This window comes from Chinchilla lanigera, unplaced genomic scaffold (assembly GCF_000276665.1).
Source record: "Chinchilla lanigera isolate Chin_1 unplaced genomic scaffold, ChiLan1.0 scaffold00157, whole genome shotgun sequence".
Classification (NCBI taxonomy): domain Eukaryota; kingdom Metazoa; phylum Chordata; class Mammalia; order Rodentia; family Chinchillidae; genus Chinchilla; species Chinchilla lanigera.
This window is the reverse complement of record NW_004955558.1, coordinates 1,051,756-1,074,474: the sequence shown is the minus strand read 5'-3', so window position 1 is coordinate 1,074,474 and position 22,719 is coordinate 1,051,756. Positions and strand designations below refer to the sequence as shown.

The following is a 22,719-nucleotide window of genomic DNA, read 5'->3' as shown; positions in this document are numbered from 1 at the left end:
CGCCGGGGTCCCCGTGGGGGTCGGGCTGAGGGCTAGGGCTGCACCCCGGCCGGGGGAGGGGAGGCCCCGGACGCGGAGCTCCGGGTCGGGGAGGGGGCTGCATCCCTGGCCAGGAGAGGGGGTCCTCGGAAGTCGGGGTGCGCACCCAGGGCAGGGGTCGGCGTGCCCGGGTACATCCTGGGCCTAGGGGCGGAGGTCGCTTCCCCAGCCTGCGAGGGGTCGCAGACACCTAGTCCCGGCAGGGGGCTCAGAGGCCAGGATGAGGGTCTTTGGGAGGGCTACGTCTTCCAGCTGAGTTGGGGTGCCCGGCGGGGGTTTCCGTCCCTGCCTGGCGAGGGTACCTGAGGAAGCCCTTGCCTGGGGCTGGGGTCCGGCTCTCCCGGCAGAGGTGGGGGATGGTGCCTCCGCAGGTCAGTAAGAGGTGGGGACAGGGAGTCCACAGACCGAAGTCCCAGGGCCAGGACAAACCCAGAAGGGAATGAGATTCCCCGGAGGGGCCTCTAGGTCGAGTGCTGGCATTGGGGTGTTGTAGTTACGCCGGGGAATGGTGCTGGGGATCCCGAAGTTGGGGTGCTGGGCTGCGGGCTCACATGAGTATCTGCGCTCCTGGGGCTGGGCAGGGGGATGAGAGACGGATGGAGGAAGGAAGGAAGGACCGGGCCACCGGGTGAGGAGGGAGGAGGAGGGTTAATGCAGGGTCACGGGGCTCATCTCTGCTCACTGGGGTGGGCGCCGAGGGGAAGATTCTCAGGGAGCAGGAAGGGAGTCCTGGGGACATGACTTGTGTCTGGACCTTGTGTCTCCCCAGCTGGGCCTGGCAGGAGGAGCATGGTCAAGGAGATGTCCCCAAGGGAAACAGGGAGGGCAGGAAGCCCCCTGGGTGCTCAGAGGCCCAGGAACAGCGTTAATCCAGCTCCGGGGGATTCCCCCAGCCCCCGACCCAAGCACAGGTCAGAGAGTCAGGGACCCACAAGCAGGGCCCACAGGCCCCGACACAGTGACCCCAGCAGCCTTGGGGACGCTGCTGCTGCTGGCCTCTTGCCCGGACGCACACTGCTGTAGAAACTCTGTCCCCAAGCGCACCTGCAGATGCCCCGCCAGCAGGACACCCACGTCCCCGACGCAGATCTGCTGAGCCAAGGCGGGCGCGGCAGGCCACAGCACCGGCCCCCAGCTGGTGCGGAAGGCCGCTGGCCTGTCCGCCTCGCTGGCCACCCAGGCTGCGTCTCTCTCCTTCTGTCCCCGTCCCCGGTCTCTGGGGGTCTCTGAGTCTCGGCCATTTCCAAAGGCTCCCGTCCTGTTGTCTGCTGCGTGCTGGTGACATTCCACGTCTCTGTCTCTGGTCTTTATCTCTCCTGGTCTCAGCACAGCCTCACTTCCGTGTCTCCTGCTTCGCACACTGCTCCCTGTCGTCCTCACCCACGTGCGAGCCCCTCCTCTCCTCTCCTCTCCCGCACCCCACTCTCCTCCTCTCTGCCCCCCGCGCCCTGTGGCTGTTTCTCCTCTTCCCTCTGCCCCTTTACTTTTTCCCACTTCTCTGCCTTCTGGACCCCAGAAATCATTATTGCCCTGGAGTCTTGAGGTGGGAGCCCTAGCAAAGCCACATGACCTTGGTCAAGAGCTTCCCCATTCGAGAAGCAGGGCAACAGAGGATGGCTTGGGGTGAGCTCCCAGCACCCACTCGAGGACAGTCTGTGCCTAACAGCCCACTGCGAGATGTGCAAAATATCGCCTCATCTTTTGCTCACGATGTTGTCCAAGTCAGGGAGGAGAGCAGGGGTGACACGGTGCACCTGGCCTACGCTGGGGAGCAGCCTCCACCCCTCACGCCCACCCCTCGCCCTCCGCACAAACGCGCACACAGCACCCGGAGGTCAGTCAGAGGAGAGGACTGCTTGACTTCTTGATATTTTTCCCAAAAGAGAAACAGAATAAGCCCATTGCTCTGCAACTGGCTTATTTCCACTTAATGAAAGCTCCCTGGCATCCGTAAATACTGAGCTACTTTTAATTTTTTTTCTAAATCCTTTATGCCAACACACACACGCGCACTCACACACTCACACACACACTCACACGTGCATATTCATTCATAAAAGTAGCTGCACAGTTCTCGAGTGGAACAGTTCAACCAGATCCAGTAGCAGCCACACTGTGGCAAGCGAGCTGGGGGCTCCTGTGATTTCTGGCAGCGGGTGGGTGGGGGTAGCCAGGAGAGGGCAGAGCAAGCCCAGCAGCCCCTCAGCCCTTCCCCCTTCCCTGTTTGGGTCCTTAGTTGAGGTCCTTGCTGTCCAGTGCACTGTCCACAGGCCTTCTGAGCTCTGGGTTTGATGGGCTGGGGCTCAGTTTCGGGTTCATTCAGCAGATGTTGATGGAGCCCATAGTTGCTGCTGTAACTCAGAGGATGGGTGGGTGGATGAATGGGTGGATGAGTGGGTGGATGGATGGGTGGATGAGAGGGTGGATGGATGGGTGGATGAATGGGTGGGTGGATGGGTGGGTGGATGAGTGAGTGGGTAGAAGAGTGGATGGATGGATGGATGGATGGATGGATGGATGGATGGATGGATGGATGGGTGAGTGGGTAGATGGGTGAATGGATGGATGGATGAAAGAGTGGGTGGATGGGTGGGTGGCTGGATGGGTGAGTGGGTAGATGGGTGGATGGATGGATGAGTGGGTAGATGGGTGGATGGATGGATGGATGGATGGATGGATGGATGGATGGATGGAAGAGTGGGTGGATGGGTGGATGAGTGGGTGGATGGATGGGTGGATGAGTGGGTAGGTAGATGAGTGGGTGGATGAGTGAGTGGGTAGAAGAGTGGATGGATGGATGGATGGATGAATGGATGGATGGATGGATGGATGGAAGGAAGAGTGGGTAGATGGGCAGGTGGCTGGATGGGTGAGTGGGTAGATGGATGGATAAGTGGGTGGGTGGGTGGCTGGATGGGTGAGTGGGTAGATGGGTGGATGGATGGATGAGTGGGTGGGTGGGTAGGTGAGTAGTTGGATAGACAGTGCCATGAGTGAGCCAGACCCAGTTACTGCCCCTGCGGAGCTTATATCACAGTGGGACGGAGAGAGATCAAAAGCCAGTTGCAAAATCTAATGCACAAAACAGTAAATAGGCCATTTTAGGGAGTGGCGGTGACAACAGAAGTAAGAGTGGCCTGGGGGACGAGTTGGCTCCTCGAGAGTGTGGGTGGCTGCGCATGCCACCCTGGGCAGGAGACAGTGCAGGGAGCACTGGGAGGAAGGGAGGGCGACCTTGAGAAGGCCACGAGGGTCCCCGAAGCAAAGGAAGTCTCAGAACGCTGCGTCCAGCTCCGGGCTCCGGGCCCGTTGTCTGGGCTCCCTGGTGCTGACGTCACGGGTAGATGTGACGGCCTCAGAGTTCAGCAAAGATGAGGAGGAGCCAGGGCCCACTGGGGACTCAGCCTCCCCTCTGCTCTTCGCAGCCAGGGCTGGGCTGTCCCACTCCCCACGCCTCCCCTGGTCAGGCCTCAAACTCCCTGGGTGAGACACTCACACTCTGCAGGCCCCAAGGCCTGCCCAGCCTGTAGCTTCCAGGACTCTGGAAACGCAGCAGTCCTTCCCCACCCTGCGCTGCATTTGGGGGATCCATGGGAGCCTGTCCCCCACCCGTGCTCTGTCAGGGATCTCTTCCTGTCTTAGGGACCGTTACTCCTGGTAAGGGCCTGCTGGTCGGGACGGGAGCCCTAGGGAGCTGGGTCGGGGCTGTCTGAGCAGATGCTTACAGGGCATCTCCAGGAGGCACTGACTCGGAGCCGCCAGCACCCCGGTCTCAGCCCCGATCACCACCCGGGAGGCCGACGCCAAGCCAGGATAGCACAGTGATAGATGATTCTTTGAAAAAAGGTGCTGTCAGGAGCAGCTGGCGTCTGTTGGGCCTGATCAGTGGCCAAACCCCTAGCTAAGCACTTTGCTTGTGTGTTCTCAGGGAATCCTTCAAAAATCCCTGCAGAAAACTTAATTTTCACTTTTTCCAGATGGGGAGACTGAGGCCCAGGGCAGCACCCAGGCAGGGAATAGTAGGCAGACATTCAGTTTCCCAGTCCAGGGCCTGGAGAGATTTTATCCAGTGTCTGAAGACCTTCGATTCCTTCTCCACACACACTTCTCGGCTAGGAGCTGGGCCCAACCTTGAGACACATGGCCAAGAATCAGGCCCTTGAGGGAGCTCCTGGCCAGGTGAAGGAGACAGCAGAGAGGGAGGCATCCTGCCTTAACCAGTCAAGGGTGCCCAGCAAAGGGGCAGGTCTCTGCTTTGAAGAGTCAGGGAGGACTTGGGTGGGGGAGGGGCATTTACATTGGGGTCTTCAGGATTGAGTAGGAGTTCAAGAGGTGAGGAGTGTCACGGGCTTCCATTTATATTCATTCAATCAACAAGGACTCCAGTGAGCCAGGCCCTGTGCTGGGAGGTGGTGGGGACACAGAACTGCGTTAGAACGGGGCCCCGCCCTCAAGGAACTTCTAGTCAGCTGAGGAGGAGCACATCACCACGTGACCCAAACTCTAAGGGAAGAGGTCCAAGCACTGTGGGAGCAGAAACCAGGCCTGGAATTCTGAGAGTGCATCTGGTTATGGATACATGAAGGGCCTGGGGCCACAGGGGAGGGCCTTGACAGTCCGGGGTGACCAGGGCCGAGACAGGAAGGTGTCAAGCCCAGGAACTGAGAGGATCGTGGATTCTTAGGAAGGTCAGCCCTGGCTGAGTGTGGTAGCACGTGCTTGTAACCTTCACTATTCAGGAGGCCGAGGCAGGAGGGTTGCAAGTTTGAGCCCAGCCTCAGCCACTTAGAACTTGTCTCAAAATAGAAAATAAAGGGCTGAGGGTGTAGCTCAGTGCTTCCTAAGTTCACTCTCCAGTACTGCCAAAAAAGAAAAGGTTAGCCCTGAACCAGAGTGGTTAACCTTGCCCCACCCGCACTGACTGAAGCCCAGAGAGGGGCAGGGAGTTGCCCAAGGTCACACAGCAAGAGGCGGCTTCCTGATCCTGGGGTCTGGTGATTTTCAGATGATGGTCCAGGACATTAAAATGCATAGAAGCACAGAGCAGGCACCCAGGCCCCTGGAGGGGTGGACTTGCTTGTTCCATGCCTACAGGGGCTGCCCGTGAGCCAGGACCAACCCTGAGGTGCCTGAGGTCTGGGCTTCAGGAAAGGGCAGAGCTCTCCTGGGCATCTGGGCAGCCTCTTGCACTAGGTGCCTGGGGCAGGAGAGGGTTTCCCCAGCAGCAGGTACAGGAGAAGAGGGAAACACAGGGCTGTGCCATGCATGAGCAGCGGTGATGAGGTGGATGTCCGGGCCCAGGCAGGCACCAGGCTGAGGGCCCAGGGCATGTCTGCCCTGAGGGTCAGAAAGGTTCTGGTGTCAAGAGTGTGTGTCTACCCACTTCTGGGGGCCACACCCTGCCCCCTGGCCCTGGTTTGTGGCCTCGGCTCTGCTAGGTGGTGCTGAGTTCGGGAGCCCCACATGTCCCAGCCCGGGACCTTGGACAGCTCCTCCTCCTGCCTGAGAGGTTCCTCTCTGCTTTGGTTTTGTTTTTAATTGATACTAGGGGTGGAACCCAGCACTTTCACACTGAGCTCCATCTCTAGCGCTTTTCTTTGAGACGGGGTCTTGCTAAAGTGCCCAGGCGGGGCTTGCATCACAATCCGCCTGCCTCAGCCTCCTAGAGGGCCAGGATTACAGGCGTGCAGCACCACTCCCAGTTCAGGGGCTCCCTTTCTTGTGGGTAGAGGGGTCTGATTATCATCACGGTGGTGTGGGCAGCTACTGGCATCATGTGAGTCTAGACCAGGGACGCTGCCAAACACCCTACAGCTCCCCAGACCTACTGGCCCCAAACGCCAACCCAGCCAAGATTGGGGACCCCTAGCCTAGCGCTTCAGTCGCAGGAGCTTGACAGATCCTGAGGGCATGCCAGCCTATCTGTCTTGTCCATGAAGGGATCCTCATGCCCACACGTGAGTATTCCACAGAACTGGGTGGCACAGTCCCCGACTGCCCTTCAGCCCGGGCAAATCTTTCTGGACGGGACTTTCTGGCTCGGTGTGTGCGTGCGAGCACGCGCATGTGTGTCTGGCCATGTGTGCTCTGATCATAGGTGACAGCATGACTTTGTGCACCTGATTCTCAGCCCAGGGCTCCCCTTTGTGTTTGAGGAGAGTGACGGAGTAGCGGAGGTGGGACCAGGACCTTCTAGTAGGGGACTTTGTGTGTGTGTGTGTGTGTGTGTGTGTGTGTGTGTCCACCCACTGGCGGTGCAGCTGCGCGTGGGGACGTTAGTGTCACTAAAATCATGTGAGAAGCGGTGCTGTCCGGCGGGGTGATCAGAGTGCGGGTGCTGCTTGGCTGGGGACTGTCGCTCTGTGGCTGGGCGTGACAGTCTGCTCCTGGGAGACAGCTGTCTCTTCCAGTTGACCTTCTGCTGGGCATGCCTCTGGGTCTGTGGGTGTCACTGTGACTGCGTGTGCATGTCGTGTCCCTCTGCGCCGGGCCACAGCTGTGTGTGGTACCAGGAATCTGGAGCTGTTTCCTGCCCGGGTGAGCTGGGCTGAATCTGGGGCGATTTCCTGCCTGGGTGAGCCCGGACTGAGGGGCACAGGGCCCAGCCCCACTCCAGGCCCTGGCCAGCCCACTGCAGCTGGTCCTGTCCCGCCCCGTCCTGAGGGGCTGCTGATGGAGAGGCCCCTGGGAGTCGTTGGGGCAGCACGGGCAATTAATTCATTAGATTAATTAGCTCCTCTTCCCAGGCGGGGGGCAGGGCAGCCTGCGCAGGGCCTCCCGCTCCAGGCGCCCAAGGTCATCTGGCTGGCCTCCCTCCCTCTCCGCTCTGCAGGCCCAGCCCCCGCCCCTGGCCCTGGGCCAGCCTGCTGGCCACAGTCCACGGAGAGATGAACGGTGGGGGCGGTGGGCCTGCGGGCGGTGCTGGAGTGCGCAGCGGGCGTGGGCACGGGTCTGCAACGTAACTGTGGGGGAGGCGCGTGGTGGGTCGAGCAGATGTGTGTGCAAAGGCGTGTGTGACTGTGCGCCGTGTCTGTGTGCATGCATGTCTATCAGCCTATTTCTGAATGAATGTGTGTGTATGTATGTGAATCTGTACACGTTTCTTCTGTGTTTCTGTGTGCATGTATGTATGCCACATACACACCAATCTGCGCATGCATGGATGTGTGTGTGAATACATATGTTTTATGGATTTGTATGTGTGTGTGTGTGTGCATCCTTGTACGCAGGTGTCTGGGTGTACACATACCTGTCCCTGGGTGTCTGCACATGCAAATGTATGTCTGTGTGACTGTCCGTGCAGATGTGTGTGCCTCCGTGGAACTGTGGGTCTGCCTGTCGATCTGTGACCCTGCACAGTACTGTGAACAGGTGTGTGTTCTGTGCACACGTGTCTGTGTATGTCTGCCTGCACACGTGTGTGCTTCTCACACATACACATGTCTTGTGCATGTATCTGCTCATGTATCTATGTGGATGTGCCTCTGTGTGCGTGTGCATTTCTGTGTACGTGTGTCCACGCACAGGTCTGTTCATGTGTGTCTCTGTGCCTTGGGGTACTGTCTCGTGTCCTGGAGGTCTACAGTCTGCGTGTCCTGCATCCCCGCTCCCCGCGTCTGTCTGTGAGTCCATAAAGGCCCAGGAAGAGGCCCAGGCTGAGTGTGACTGCTGTATGTGTATCTCTGCAAACATCCGTGAACGCGTGTGGCGGTAGGTGTGGAAGGTGTCCGTGTCCCTGGGGTGTGCGCACACGTGTGCCTGCGTTTGCAGTCTCTGCCGTGCCCGCCTCTGCCACCAGACTGAGACCTCCCTCCCACAGGGCTGCTGTCACAGAGCCTGGAGTTCAGCTCCCCCGCCGACAACTACACCGTGTGCGAAGGCGACAACGCCACCCTCAGGTATGTGGGTCAGCAGCGCAGGCATGGCACAGCCCAGCGGTCCTGGGCTTGGCTGGGGGCTGGCGTGGGAGGGCGTGTGACGCACTTCCTGCCGAGGGTCCCACCTCCAGCTATGGGCCGTGGTAGCCCTGAGCCGCCGCTCTCCGGCTGAGACTCAGTTTACCCACCAGCACAGCGCCCACAATAGTCTGCCCCTCAGGACTGCTGTGGGACCCGGAGGTGTGACCCTAATGGTAACCCCTCCTTCCCCCAGCTGCTTTATCGACGAGCACGTGACCCGCGTGGCCTGGCTGAACCGCTCCAACATCCTGTACGCCGGCAACGACCGCTGGACCAGCGACCCCCGCGTGCGGCTGCTCATCAACACGCCCGAGGAGTTCTCCATCCTCATCACCCAGGTGGGGCTGGGCGACGAGGGCCTCTACACCTGCTCCTTCCAGACCCGCCACCAGCCGTACACCACTCAGGTCTACCTCATCGTCCACGGTGAGCAGGGCGGGCGGCCGGGTGGGGAGCGAAGGCGCAGCGACGCGGCGCTGGGCACAGCAACTACGCACTGCACGGTGGGCGTCCCTGCGGACTCCCCCACGCGGCATGCACTCCCCAGTGCGGCCCTCGCTCCTGGGAACGCATCCATGGAGGACGGATTTCTGCCAAGCAGACACACGAAACCACAGGACAGTGATACTCAGGCTGTGCTAGTCGGGGTGACAGTCTCTAGGCAGGAAAGCACCGGGCAGAGGGGCGCTCAGAGGAGGGCCGCGTGCATCTGTGCAGTGCCACCACACGCAGGGATTGCACTGAGGATATGCAGTGAGCGAGGCAGGCCGTCCCTCCCCGCTGGAAGCTCAAAGGCCTGGGACTTCGGCTGTGTGCAGAGCTGTGGAAGCAACCCCCTCCCAATAAAACAGGAAAGAAGCGGGGAGGGGAGGAGGGGAATGAAAGGAATGGAATTCAGAGGAAGAGATGGAGCCGCAAGGACCCACAGAGAGGCTGGGCTTCCGAGGGGTGGGGAGACAAAGCTCAGAAACCACTTCACAGGGAAGCAGAGGTGGGCTGGGGTGCGGGGAGCACCCAGAGAGACAGAACGCGAACACGGAGAGCACCCACTGGGGTCACCATTAGCAGCAGCGCGGGAGCCAGGCCACCCCGGTCCAGCCTCAGCGATGACCCTCACCAGCCAGGCTCCCCAGGCAAGCAGAGCTCTCCCTTGGGCTCCTTGGCCTGGAAATCAAAGGGGGATGGTGCTGTCTCTCCTCAAATTCCGGAGAGCGTCAGTCAGGGGGCGCCTGTGTTTCATGCTCTACTGGGAAAGGAGAAAAGTCTCTGCCAATTAAACTGTGGCACCCAGGGGCTGGGGATTTAGCTCAGCGGCACAGCGCCTGCCTGGCAAGCGCAAGGTCGTGAGTTCGATTCCTGGTACTGGAAGAAAAGACAAAAAAAAGAAAAGAAACTGTGGCACCCTGGGTCACAAGGTCGCCATGAGTGAGAAGCCCAAATGAAAGAGGGGAAAAAAATCCAACACACGTCTTAGACAGTAATGTCCAGCCTAGGACAGCGAGGAAGAAAATAATGAATGGATTTTTACAGAGCGCTTAGCACAGAATCTGCCACATAGAAAGTGCCATATGGGTATGTGTTAAGTACATTAATTTTAAAATAATGGTAAACAAAAAGAGAGACAGGGAGATAGGAATTCAGACCAGAAGACAGTGAAAGCAAGTTGGGATGAAGGAGAGAAAGACACAGACTTCAGCACGGCCAGAAATTAGACAAGGAGCGAAGCCCATGCAGAGGCAGAGCACACGGCAAAAAGGGAGGTGACAAACACAGGGGGCTGTAAGGGCGGACTGAGTGTCAGCCCACACCTGGTCTGAGGGAGGAGGCGGGCCAGACCCCGGGTCTGAGGGAGGAGGAGGGCCAGGCGCGGACCCCGGGGTCGGAGGGAGCGGGCTGGGCCGGACCCCGAGAGGGCACCTCCAGCCTCCCCTGACCTCCCTCCCTGCCCGCAGTCCCCGCCCGCATCGTGAACATCTCCTCCCCTGTGACAGTGAATGAGGGGGGCAACGTGAACTTGCTTTGTCTGGCCGTGGGGCGGCCGGAGCCAACGGTCACCTGGAGGCAGCTCCGAGGTGAGGACCCCACCCCAGACAGAACGCCCTTGCCCTACCCTGCAGTCTGCGCCCCTCCACTCCCCTGTCCTGAGCTGGATTCCTGAGCCCCGCCCGCCATTCCGGAGACTCCATGCACCCCCCGTTTCCCCGGCCCTCATCAGCAGACCCCAGACAGAGCCTTCACCACCGGCTTCCACCTGCCTCTCAGACCCTTGCTGGGTTTTCCAAATCGCCCATGAGGAACCCCTTTCCTTCCTTGGCGTCCCACCACCGGGCACCCCAAGCGCAGCTGCAGCCGGGTTCTGGCCACAGTCCCGTCTCTGACTCACACTCCCACCTCCCCTGCTGGATGCTGTAGCCCAGCAGGTCCCCAGGCGCCAGCATCAGCCTCCCCTGGGAGGGTGCACTGCCAGAAATGCGCATGCTCAGGCCCCAGCCCAGACCCCGAGAAAATCAGGAGCTCCTTCCACCCCCACCCGTGTGTTTTCATGACCCTGAGAGCCACTGCTGACAGGTCCACAGACACAGTGCAGGGAGCCTGAACGTGACCGCTTAGGGCCACCACTCCAGCCCCCGACCCTTTACCTGACCCCCCCACACAAGATCCCAAGGCTCTGATCCCTACTCCCTGCATCTGAGGAGACCCGGAGTGCCAGTCACTAGGTCCCTGTGAAAACTTGATCCCCTGAGGCCACAGATCTTAGTTCTCTGGACCTAAGAGCTTGATCCCGGAACTCTGGACTCTCCCCAGCGGGCCTTTATTTCCTGGATCCTTCTGAGATCCACGATCTTGGGATTCTCCTCCCCGTTGGGAATCCTGAGCACCATGCTCAGAGATCCCAGATCCCTGGATCTCCTGAATCCCACATTCCAGGACCCCCCACCCCCACCCCCGGGCTCCAGGTCCTAAGCCCCGCTGCTCATTCCTTGCCCACCCCGCAGCCCCCTCGGCTTCCGCTGACCCGGGCACTCCAGGCGCTGCAGTGCCGGCCCCGCTGATGTGTGTCCCGTTGTGCTGCCCGTGTTGTCCCGTGTTAAGTGTTTGTGTCCGGCCCCTCCCCCTCCCCCCCCTTCCCCCACAGACGGCTTCACCTCTGAGGGCGAGATCCTGGAGATTTCCGACATCCAGCGCGGCCAGGCGGGGGAGTACGAGTGCGTGACTCACAACGGGGTGAACTCGGCGCCCGACAGCCGCCGCGTGCTGGTCACAGTCAACTGTGAGCCCCGGCCCTGGGCGCGGAAGGGGGCGCGCCGGGGAGAGGGGCGGAGGGGCGGGAGCCGCGGCGGACGGGCCGGCGGGAGGGTGGCTGCGCAGCCCTCGCTGACCCTCGCCCCTCGCCAGATCCGCCGACCATCACGGACGTGACCAGCGCGCGCACCGCCCTGGGCCGGGCCGCGCTCCTGCGCTGCGAAGCCATGGCCGTGCCGCCCGCCGACTTCCAGTGGTACAAGGACGACAGACTGTGAGGACGGCCCCGGGGAGCGGGAGGGGCGGCAGGGGCGGCGGGAGCGCGCAGTCTCAGAGCTCGGGTGGGCTCCAGGCCGTGGGGTGCGCGAGCCCGGAGACGCTGGCTCGGGCCCCAGGACGAGCGCTGGGGCGCGTCTCCCCGGAATTTTCTGGTGCTGGATTAGGGAGCCCCCTGGGGATGGGAGCGCCCGCAGTCGCGGAGGGGGCGTGGTGCCTGGAGCCGGGGTCCCCGAGGGCGGGTCTAGAACCCATGCTAGGCCTCCCCGGAAAGTGAGGGTGCCGGGCGCCGCACCGAGGGGTGCCCGGCCCGACCCCGACCCCGTCCCGCAGGCTGAGCAGCGGCGCGGCAGAGGGCCTGAAGGTGCAGACCGAGCGCACCCGCTCCATGCTCCTCTTCGCCAACGTGAGCGCCCGGCACTACGGCAACTACACCTGTCGTGCCGCCAACCGGCTCGGAGCGTCCAGCGCCTCCATGCGGCTCCTGCGTGCGTCCGCGGGTGGGCCCGGGTGGGGTGGGGGGGGCGCAGGGCCACCCCCGACTGACCCCCAGGGTAGGAGAGACACGGACGCTGAGTCCAGTAATGCGACGGAGCAGGGAAAGCGATCCGCTTAATCAGTATTCACCGAGCACCCGCGAAGGGATCTGGGGACGCAGCAGTGACACAGTTTGGGGACTCGCAGAGCTTATAACCCAGTGCTAGAAGAGCAATAAAATGGACGCGCAGGTAAGTAAGCAAATAGACACACACATGAACAAAATATAACTGCGCATCCGGAACAGCTAGAGAGAAAAGAGACGTTTGGGGGTGCTAGTGATCAGGTAAGGCCATCGGAGGACGCTTCCTGGAGGAAGCAGCATTTCAGCTGAGACAGGAAATCAACGCGGGCCGACTGTGGGGCGCACACCTACCCACCCGGCTACTGGGGAGGCTGAGATAGGAGGATGTCAAGTTTGAGGCCGGCCCAGTCAATTTAGGGAGACCTTATCTCAAAATAAAACATAAAAAGGGCTGAGCAGGTAGCTCAGTGGGAGAGTGCCCCAGGGGTCCATGCCCAGTACCAGAAGAAAGGAAAAAAGAAAAGAAAAGGTAGAAAAAACGAACCCCAGCTTGGATTTGGAAGGGCATTTGCAAAATCACAGCGAAGAGGTCAGGGGGACCCGGAAGAGCCACTGAAAACATCTGCGGCCCAAGAAGGCGGAGCTCAGGACCGCACAGCCGTGTAGGGACTGCGTTGTACAGGATTGAGGGGAGGGCAGCAGCATGCGGCAGAGAAGGCCAGAGCAGTTTTGGACAAGCTGGGGATAAAATGCAGGTGGAAGTGCCAGACAGACAGACGGACAAACACTGAGAGTTTAGAGCGAAGCAAAACAGTGAAAGCAAAGTGGAGAGGATGTAAGACTCAAAACAGAAAAACAGGCACACAGAATGAAACTCCAGAAAGGCCCACAGAGAACTGCCCGCAAGAGACCCTCGGGGCCAGGCACGCGGTTCACACCTGCAACCCCAGCGCCCTGGGAGGCTGAGCAACTTAGCAAGACCCTCTCTCCAAAAACAGAAAAGGGCTGGAGATGCAGCTCAGTGCAAAGGCCCTGGGCTCCATCCCCAGTACCAAAACAAAACGAAGGAAATAGACCCTTGGAGACTGACGGGGAGAGCAGGCACAGCCACTGGACGCGCTCCCCCATCGCTGGCCCTCAACCGCGCCCTCTTCTCTTTCCCCAGGCCCCGGATCCCTGGAGAACTCAGCCCCGAGGCCCCCGGGGCCCCTGGCCCTGCTCTCTGCCCTGGGCTGGCTGTGGTGGAGGATGTAGGCGCGGCCAGTGCAGGGCGCCTCCCCCCAGGGGGCCTCGGGCCAGAGCAAGAGGAAGAGGGGGAGCGAGCGCTGTGGGTCTCGAGGGGGCGGAAGAGCTCTCAGTCACTCGAGGAGGAGGAGGAGGAGGAGGAGGAGGAGGAAAGACCTTCGGAGAACCCGTCACTGTGAGGGATAACGCAAAATTATGCATCTTTCTACAGCCATTCTCGCCACCGCCACCCGTTCACCTTTCGACGTGACCCAGCCCCGGCCGCCCCACACCCCTCTCCTGGCTCGTGTGTGCGTGGGTGTGTGAGCGTGCGCCCGCACGTGTGTGTACGTTTGTGTGGGAGTGCGCTGGGAGGGGAGCGTGCCCCCGCCTCCCCCCACGCCCCTGCCCGGCCCTGCAGGCGTCCCCTAGGCGTGGGTGCTTCAGGCTCCCGGAGCCCGGCACCGACCCATCGGCCCCGTCCAGCTGCACCGCGGGGCAGGTTGGGAGCGGGGTGGGCTGTCACCTCCCGTCACCCAGCCTTTGTGACTCAGTGAGGACCTCCATCGCGGCTCCCGTGGTTCCGTCCCTCCCTGCTGTACACCAGCTGCCTGCGGCCGGAGGCCTCATCCCTGGCGCAGTGGCCTGAGACCTCCCCTCTTCCTTGCGTCCCAACCCTGGACTTTCTGGCCCCCTCCCGGGCCAATCGGTGCTTCCACCCAACTGTCAGGCTGGTGGCAGTAGCCGCCTTTCTGTCCCAGTGCTTCGCCCCCCTGCCACACCCTACCCTCGGCCACCTGCAGCGCCAGCCAGCTGCCCCAGGGTCCCTGCAGCTGGCCCACAGCCCTGGGCGGCGCGCCTCTCCACACAGTGTCCCCCCGCAGGCCGACCTGACCGCCCTCACACGCGCGCGCGCACAGGCACACACTCGTGAGTGACAGCAGTAGCCCTGGCTCCAGCTGCCCTGTAGCTGGTGTCCAGCCGTGGCGCCCCCAAGGAGGGCACTGTCTTCGGGAAGGGACGTTGTGAGACTGGCCTCAGCTCCGAGGGCCCGGTACGCAGCCCTGGCACGCCACACCACACCGAGCAGCGGGGAGGGTGTCACACAGACGCCCGGAGCCCAGGCAGAGTCGCCATGTCACCAGCCCCGACTCCCCGGAGACCCCGTATAACCACCCACCCGGAACTACCCCACCCGCGGCGTGGTGGCTTCGAGGGCAGAGGGGGCGCGGGGCAGTGACTGTACCTCAGACGGGGGCGTGGGCCCCATCACACATTGTCTTCCATTCCCAGGGTCCAGGGGACCGGGCAGGGCGGGGGAGGGGCGCGGGGAGGGGGGCGGGGGCCCTGGGGGCCGTGTGTTCCAATTCATGGGGAGTGTTGAGACCACCACACCAATAAACGCCTTTTTCCAAAGTCTCTGCTTACAGATTCAGTGTGGTTAAGAGTCGGGTGACTGGAGATCCGAGGGTAGGTCATGTGGTGGCACCCACCCCAGCTTCCTTCCTGCCCCCTCTCTCTTGGGTAGATTTGGAATCGGCCCATTACAAATCCGGCCCCTGATTGGCTTAAGCCACTCAGCAGAGCCTCTTTCCTCCGTGATTGGCTCAGACGTGGACCTACACTTGGTCAGGCCAATGAGAGGGCGCAGACTGCAAGAAGGGACACCCTTCTGTGGGTGGTGGGGCTCCGAGGAGGCGGCCTTCGTCTGCCCGGCCGAGAAGTCTCCAGTCTGGCGGACTGCGATGGCCGGGAAGACGGTGTATGAGGCTGAGATTAAGCGGCAACTCAGAAAGCAGAACAGAAGGGCTGAGAATCTGAGTCTCTGGGACGCCATTTGTGCAGCTGGATCAAAGTGTACCTGATGCCGTTCTCCACTTACACAAGCAATAAAGTGTCATGTGTGTGCACCCCGTGTGTGTCTGGTTTTCTGTCTCTGGTGACCCAAAGGAAATGGAAATTGCCTGATACCCGCGAGGGCAAGGGGCTCAGGGGGCTCAGGCACCCGACTCCAAAAAGGTCTGGGGCTGTACTTTCCGTTGTCTCCCCATCCCTAACTTTTAACTGGTAGCTACCTCTCCTTTCCTGCCCCGAGACACATGCAGCTCGCCTACACTTTATTTGCTGCTTCTTTCGTCTTTGCTAGCCGACCCACCTGCAGTGACACAGACTGGAATATTTAGTTTCCCGGCCTTCTTAGCCACTCTCTGGGCAGTTGTAGCCAAAGATATGAAGCAAAGTTGGCTGGTAGACTTCCAGGAAAGTCAGCTTCCTTCCCTTCCTCTCTCTCTCTCTCTCTCTCTCTCTCTCAGAAAGGAGGGACAGGGAGAAGGAAGAGATGTGTTTTTATAGCCTAGCCCCCTTCCTTTTGTCTTTGGATACTGTTATGTGAAGATGTGACAACCGGAACTGCAGCAGCCATTTTGCTACAGGAGGCAACAACACATGGACAAAATACGCCAGCCCACTAAAAAGTGGTCAAGCAGAAGGATTCAAAGGGTCTAGGTCCTGGGTGGAGCCAGTGAGTTGCTGAGACAGGGTGAAGCCATATATCTTTATATTTCTTATCACCATTTCTTTTGTTTCTTGCTGTCAGAAGAATCCTCACTAGTGTACCCCCTAAATTCTCAGTGGGAAACCCTGTGGAAGCAGGCAGGTATCATGTGGGGGAGAGCACAGGCAGCCTCACTCTTGACTGGCACCACAAATGCTTGATCAATCAGCAAATGTGTATGGATTGTCTGGTGTGCGCCAGGCCCTGTGTTAAGTGCTGAGATAACAGTGTGGTTTGTGTCTTCGTGAAGATCTGTCGATCGAGTGGATCTGAGCTACACAAGGAATTTCGAATCTGCAGACAAGGAGGGGGAAGTTCAGGGGTGCTGGGACTCGACCTACGACCAAGGTGAAGGAAAAGGTGTCCTGGGATGGGCGGGGCTGCCTTGAACTTGTTAAGTGAATGACAGGAAAAGCGTCCAGGCCAAGCCCTGGGGGACACAGCGTGGCTAAGAATAAGCCCATATGGACGAAGACAGGTCAGCGCTGAGAAGGGAGGTTACGGCAGCCAGCACAGGCCAAGCCATGAGACCCTGCAGGTCGGGAAGTGGGTTTGGATAAGACCCAAAGGGCGGCATGTAGCCCTAGAATGTTGAGAGAGACGAGGGAGGGGTCTGATCTGTCTTATGATGCAGTCTCTGGGAGCCCAGCCAGAAGCAGGGGCAGCAAAGTGAAGCTGGAGACCTAAAGCCAGGTTCCCCCTCCAGGCAGAGCAGCGCAGCACGCTGGCCTCTGATGTTGTGTAGACCACACTGCTTAGCTGTACAAATACAGGTTGAATCTTCTCCAATGACAGGAACATAGAAAGTCTCACTTTTGAGGTCCAACTCCCAGTCACTGCAGGCCCTACCTGCCGTTTGGGCGAAACAAGAAATCTTGGCCCCAAATTCCCAGTGGAGAGTGGGCTCCCGGCACGGATCACACCTGTGTGGCTGTCCGGACAGTTCTGGGGCCCCTGGTTGGAGAGACAACCATCCTGGGGGTCTTGGGGCCAGTGGCCTGGAAGAGAGGCAGGGGAGGGGTGACCTCAGGAGGCAACCTGGACATGACTTGATTCATCCATCTCACCTTCTCCACCTGTAGCTCAAACCTTTCCAATACTAGCTGATCCCACTGGTTTTCCAGAAGAAAAATATTAAGCTATCCCTAGGAGAACTAAGGTAGACCACAACCCAATTTCCGTACTGCCTTAGAGAGAAAAATGGAAATCTTACCCAATTTTTATGAACTACATCCCTAGCCCTTTTTATTTTTTATTTTGAGGCAGAGTCTCACTAAGTCACTAAGATGCCCAGGCTGGGCTGGATTTTGTGACCCTCCTGCCTCAGCCTTCCAGAGTGCTAGGAGTGTAAGTGTGTACCACCATGCCTGGCTTCTGTCCAGTTTATGTATTTTTAAATAGAAGGACAAAGTTTTATCACCTTTGCAAACTAACAAGTAAAAGAAGGGCACCGAAAACATCACCTCTCTCTGACTATATAATAAATTCTAACTGCCCTAAGAGGCCCCATGGGCCATGCCCTGGATGCAAAGGAGACCACTGGAGATCGGTCTGCCCTCTGAGGTGGAGGCCCCAGAGCTCAGACCCATGCTACCAGTTACTCCAACAGGAATGAGAGGGCTTGGGGCATGGTCTGCCTTCTCCCTCTGGCCAGACCGTCATCTCCATCGAGGAGCCCTGGGTAATCATGACTATGGAGGAACAAGAAAACAGCCTGTTGCTAGACACAGGTGCAAGTCTCTCAGTCCTTCTTCTCAATCCTGACCTTCCTTCCAGCCATCACACCTCAGTGACAGGAGTCACTGGTGAGGAGGTAATATGCTATTTTTGACAACCCTTAGGCTGTAACTACTTAATAGGTCCCTCTTGCATATCTCTGTCTTCCTGAGAAACCATATTGAAGATACCACCACGTATTACAGCAGCCATTGATATTTTCCTACTAATCTATCCATAACTGTGTAAAGTTTGTAATGCTCCTATCCTATTTCATAAATGGATGTCTGTTTATTATTATGTGTTTCCTACAACAACCATTGAGAATAGTTAATGATTTTTCAATAGGTCACTCATGTATAGCTCTATTTATTTTCCTTAGAAGCCACTTTGAAGATACCAAAGTATAGTACAACAACTCTTGATAATCTCCTACCTCTTTTGTCTCTAACTCACTATTATTTGTCTATTTGTTTTCCTGAGAAACTATTTTGTAGACAATAATATGTAAAATGATAACCATTGATAATTTCCTACCATTTTGTCTGTAATTTGCTAAGTCCCCCCTATTATTATGTTATCCTTCTTTTATTCTTTAAAATTAAAAATAAATAAATAAATAAATAAATAAATAAATAAATAAATAAATAAATTCTGCCCTTATTCCGGAGGAAGTGGGGGCACTGCACTTACTGGCTGGGGCCTGGCTGGGCTGGGGTCTTCCAGTGGAAATTTAAAAGGCAGCAGCTGTGGAGTCTGCACTGGGGTCACAACACCCTGCGTCTTTTTTGCTGGTGGGATGACTACAGGCGCCAAGGTTGGAGGATACTTCTTTTTCAAATTAGGAGACTTTCCTGGGAAGGAGAAAAGAGGGAAGGGAACATTTGAGTGGCTGCTGATCAGCCAATAGTAAGGAAAGCTGGCCTGAGAGGTGGGGCCTTGCTGTGATTGGCTGATATAGAGGCAGGAAGGCGGAGCGGATGACCTATGATTGCGCTGATTGGCTCAGCCAGGTCTCTGACCGGCCTCTTCTAGGGACCCTCCCAATTGGCGTCTTCCCCAGAACCCTCACTCACCTCTAAAACGCAGCAGGCAGCAGACGCACAGGAGAATGAGTGTGACCAGCAGGGCCAAGCCTAACAGAGAGCCCAGGACGATGCCAGCGATGGCCCCGGGGCCCAGGACGGGACCTGGCAGAGACAGACGGGAGGGACATAAGGGAGAAGGATAGAGGCTGGACCCCAGTCTCCTAGGTCCTGATCCATCCTGTTGTGGGGACAGAGGAGTCCAGGCCCCCTGCGAATTCTCGGAACCTAGAATGTAGGACACCAGCACTCTTGGTTCATTTAGCATTTACCGAGTGACTCTGTGTGCCTGGCACTAGGCCAGATGGTGAGATTCCACTGGCGGGCAAAACAGGCAAGATACCCACCTCTGTGGGCATTAGCTCCAAGAGAGGAGGCAGAAATAAACAAGCAACAGGTAAAATAATTACAGCTGGTACTGAGAGAAATAATAGGAGCGGAGGGGAGAGGAGGAGAATATTCCAAAAGCAGTGAGCAGGGATCCGAAGAAGCCAGTCAGGCCAAACCTGGGGGATGGTGTCCCAAGGAGAGCGAACAGCAAATGCAAAGGCTCAGAGCTAGGAAGGAGTTTATGGTGTCCGATGGAGACCAGTGTGGGTGGAGGACATGGGACGAGGCAAGAGGCAGAGGATGAAGTTAGTGTGATACCAGGGGCCAGGTCCTGGAGAGGGCTCTAGGAGTTCTTGGAGGGTGTGGGTTTTAGTGGAACAGCCTCATGATCTGACTTCCTTACTTTGGCTTCTACCTAGAGGATGGATTAGCGAAGAGGAAGGGTGCAGAGGCCAGGCACATGGCTGCTGTTCTCCAGGCAAAAGAGGATGCCGTGAAAGTGGAAAGAAGAGAAGGGATTGGGAAAAGCATCTTGGAAAGTAAACCGACCCAACCTGCAGGTACCTGGGATGTCAAGGGGTGATTTGGGGAACATGAGTGGCGCCATTCAGCAGGACGGGCAAGACTGGCGGGTGGGGGTCCGGTTTTGCAGAGGAAACATCAAAGGGTCTATTTTGGATATGTCACGTTAAGATGCCAGTGGGACACCCAAGTAAGATGTCAGGTAGGGATTTGCCTATTCAAGATCTGGAGTTCCAGGAAGAGGTCAGGGCTGGGGATAAATCATTTGGGGTCATCTGAACATTAGTGACCTCGAAGGCCATCAGTCCGCACAAGATCTCCCTGGGGACAAACGCCAGTTCAATGGCTACCACCTGAGACATTCCACCATGCAGAAGTTAAATTTCACATTGAGGTGCTAATCCTCTGTACCTGTGAATGTGGCCTTATTTTGGAATAAGGTCTTTGAAATGTAACAAAGTCGAAGTCAGGTCATCAGCTCAGCATGGACCCTGTCGCACGTGTCCTTATCAGAAGAGGACAGAGACTCACAGAGGGAGGAGAAGGCCATGAGAAAGCTGCAGGCGGAGACTGGAGTCCCCTGCATGCAGCTGAGGGACACCAAGATCGGACAGCCACCACCAGAAGCCACAAAGAGACAAGGGCGGAGTCCACCCAGAATCTCAGAAGAGCCCGGCTTTGATAACACCTTCCTATCAGACTTGTGTCCTCCAGCCGTGACACAATATGCTTCCGTTGTTCCAAGCCTCCAAGGTCGAGGTAATTGTTCCAGCACTATGAGAGGGGGGCAGGGAGACCCAACACGCCAGCCTACAGGGACCGGTCAGAGCACTAAGAGAAGCCCAGGGCAAGGTGCCCACGCCCCAGCTCACCTCCCTGGTAGAGTCGGCTTTGAGATGGGGTCCCTGCTTGGGTTCCCAGAATGGGCAGGATGCGCAAAGCCCAGGTCCTGGGGCTCCGAGGGGGCAGGGACACCACGGCTGACCGCTCCCGAGGTCCCAGCACAAGCAGGGAGATCCAGTCCCTGTAACCGACGGCTCTGCTGCGGTCGGCCCCCTCTGTCCACGCCTGGATCTCAAAGCCGCTGATCAGGGCACCGCGCTCCACATCCCAAGTCAGCACTGCTGCGTCTCGGGCTCTCTGCAGCCTCCATGAGGCGATGGAAGGGCCTGGAGGAAGAAGGGGAGCTGCGGCAGGATGCTGGGGTCTGCGTGGGAGAAGGAAGGGGCCTGGGGGCCTGGCCCCCTGGGTCTGCGGGAAGAGGGGCTGGAGGCCGGTCGCCTGGGTTTTAGGGCGGGGCCTTGGGGACTTGAAAGTTAGGGCTTTGGGAAAGGTTGAGGCTCACCGATGAGGGTGATCTGGTCACCCCCGGCACCCAGCACCCCGCTGCACAGCACGGAGTAATTTCCCAGGTCCCAGTCCAGGCTGAAGTTGCCAATGAGGAGTCTGCGGCCATCCCGGCTGAGCCGCAGGCGACCCCCACCTCCTGGCGCCAGGGGCCTGCCGTCCCGAGCCCAGGCAGCTCGAGAGGGTGCGGGGCACCCAGAGGCCTGCAGGACCACCTCGGCCTCCCCTGACCGGGTCTCTTCCACCTGCAGATGTAGCAGCACCTCCTGGGGGGCCTCTGTAGAGGACAGAAGCCCAGTGAGAAGAATCAAGCCCTCACCCTGGACTCACGTAACAAGTCCGTGCCTTTCTGTAAATCACAGTGACCAAATGCGGGCTGTGGCCAAATGCGGAAGAACTGCCCATTCACTCACTCACTCATTCATTTATTCATCCATTCTCAGCGCGCGCGCACACACACACACACACACACACTGAGCACATACCATAGGCCAGGCCCTGTGCTGCCAAACGCATTATTCTCCGCTGTTAATTACTTTAAAAATAAAAAATTTTTAAATTGACTGATTAAAAAAAAAAGACCGATATTTCTCTGAATACATGTGAAAGTGACAGTCCTTCTGGGTCCAGGAATAAAAGCCCTGTCCCTGCCCCTCCCGACCCTCGGGTATAGGAAAAGCCTTGTTCTTTCTCTAGCTTCCGCCCCTTTCCTCGAGTAAGGAAGCGCCCACCCCACCCCCAGTCCCACAAACGCCAACGGACCAAAGAGAGGGTCCCCCTCCTCTGCTATGGCAGAGGAACGCAGCCCTCACCCGGGGTGACAGTGCAGGTGCGCGTGGCCACCAGGTGGCGAGCGAGGCAGGTGACCGGCACGCCGCTGAGCCGGGGGTGGGCGGGGACGGTCGCCTGCAGCACAGAGGGAGCCGGGCCCGCGCGGACGCCTTCGGGAAGACCCTGGAACTGCAGGGAGGCGGCAGGGACCCCGCCCGGCCACGAGCAGCGGAAGCGGAGGCTACGGTCCCCGAGACTCTCTTCGACCGAGCACTGCGGGGAGCCGGGGGGCAGATCTGCAGAGGGAAGGGACATCCGGACCCCGCGGTCTCACCTTTCTACCCTGGCCCCGCCTCTGCCAGCGGGCCCCGCCCCTTCATCCAGCCCCGCCCCGAGGCGCCAATCCCGCCTCTTACGGACTGACCCGGCTCCCGGTCCTCAGTGACTGCCTAGCTAAGCGGGCATTCCGCAGCCCCTCCCAAGAAAACTGCATTTTCGCAGATTCTTCCAAACGTGATCCCGCCCTTTCCTTTCCAGCTCCGCTCCTCTGTCAGGTTGCTCGGCCCCCTCCTTGATTATTCCCCGTGGAGCAGCCCCTTCTCCTAGATGGCTCCGCCCCAGCCTGGACCCCGCCCCTTCAAGATAGCTCCGCCCCTCCTAGACTCCACCCCTTCCAGATAGCGCACTTGCTCCGGCCCCGCCCCTTTGGTTTATGGCTCCACCCCCGTGGCCAGGCTACTACTCCCTCTGCAGAGCCCACTGACGGGCCCAGGTAGCCTAGTCCCCCTTGATAATCCCACTCCGGGCCACTTAACTGCGCTACTTTCTTTGTTGAGAACGCCACTTGCCCAAGCATATCTGCCTCTCCTCCTGCTGGTTTTGCCACTTCTAGGAATGCCCGACCCTTTAACAGCAATCTCTGCTCTAACCCCGGCCACGCCCTGGTCACCGGTAGCCACGCCCACCAGCAGATAGCCCTCCCCCAGTTGGCCCCGCCCACGTGTGTTTCGGGCCGCCCCAGCGACCACGCCCAGGCCCCGCCCCGTCCTCTAGCCCCGCCCACTGGGACAGCCCCTCCTCCCGGACCCGCCC

General features: G+C 58.8%; 2 protein-coding genes across 2 annotated transcripts in view; one reads left to right on the top strand and one right to left on the bottom strand.

The window, feature by feature from the left end:
* Positions 1–7,858: 7,858 nt before the first annotated feature.
* On the top strand, positions 7,859–15,212 carry Iglon5 (IgLON family member 5; the record flags this gene model as incomplete). The annotated part of the gene is given in 7 exon segments (XM_013508838.1): positions 7,859–7,937; positions 8,191–8,423; positions 9,950–10,069; positions 11,134–11,268; positions 11,394–11,514; positions 11,850–12,004; positions 13,244–15,212. Coding segments are annotated over 7 exon segments (932 nt in total), but the record flags the coding sequence as incomplete, so codon positions are not given.
* Positions 15,213–15,842: 630 nt separating this feature from the next.
* The window catches only part of Vsig10l (V-set and immunoglobulin domain containing 10 like), a 9,239-nt gene continuing 2,362 nt past the window's right edge, over positions 15,843–22,719 (bottom strand). The window contains exons 5-10 of the mRNA XM_005412745.2: positions 21,669–21,957; positions 20,855–21,133; positions 20,382–20,678; positions 18,649–18,762; positions 18,266–18,426; positions 15,843–16,854 (exon numbers count right to left, since the gene is read on the bottom strand). Of these exons, the coding sequence (XP_005412802.1) occupies positions 16,774–16,854; positions 18,266–18,426; positions 18,649–18,762; positions 20,382–20,678; positions 20,855–21,133; positions 21,669–21,957 (1,221 nt within the window). The 3' untranslated portion in view covers positions 15,843–16,773. The remainder of the gene's footprint in view (positions 16,855–18,265; positions 18,427–18,648; positions 18,763–20,381; positions 20,679–20,854; positions 21,134–21,668; positions 21,958–22,719) is intronic.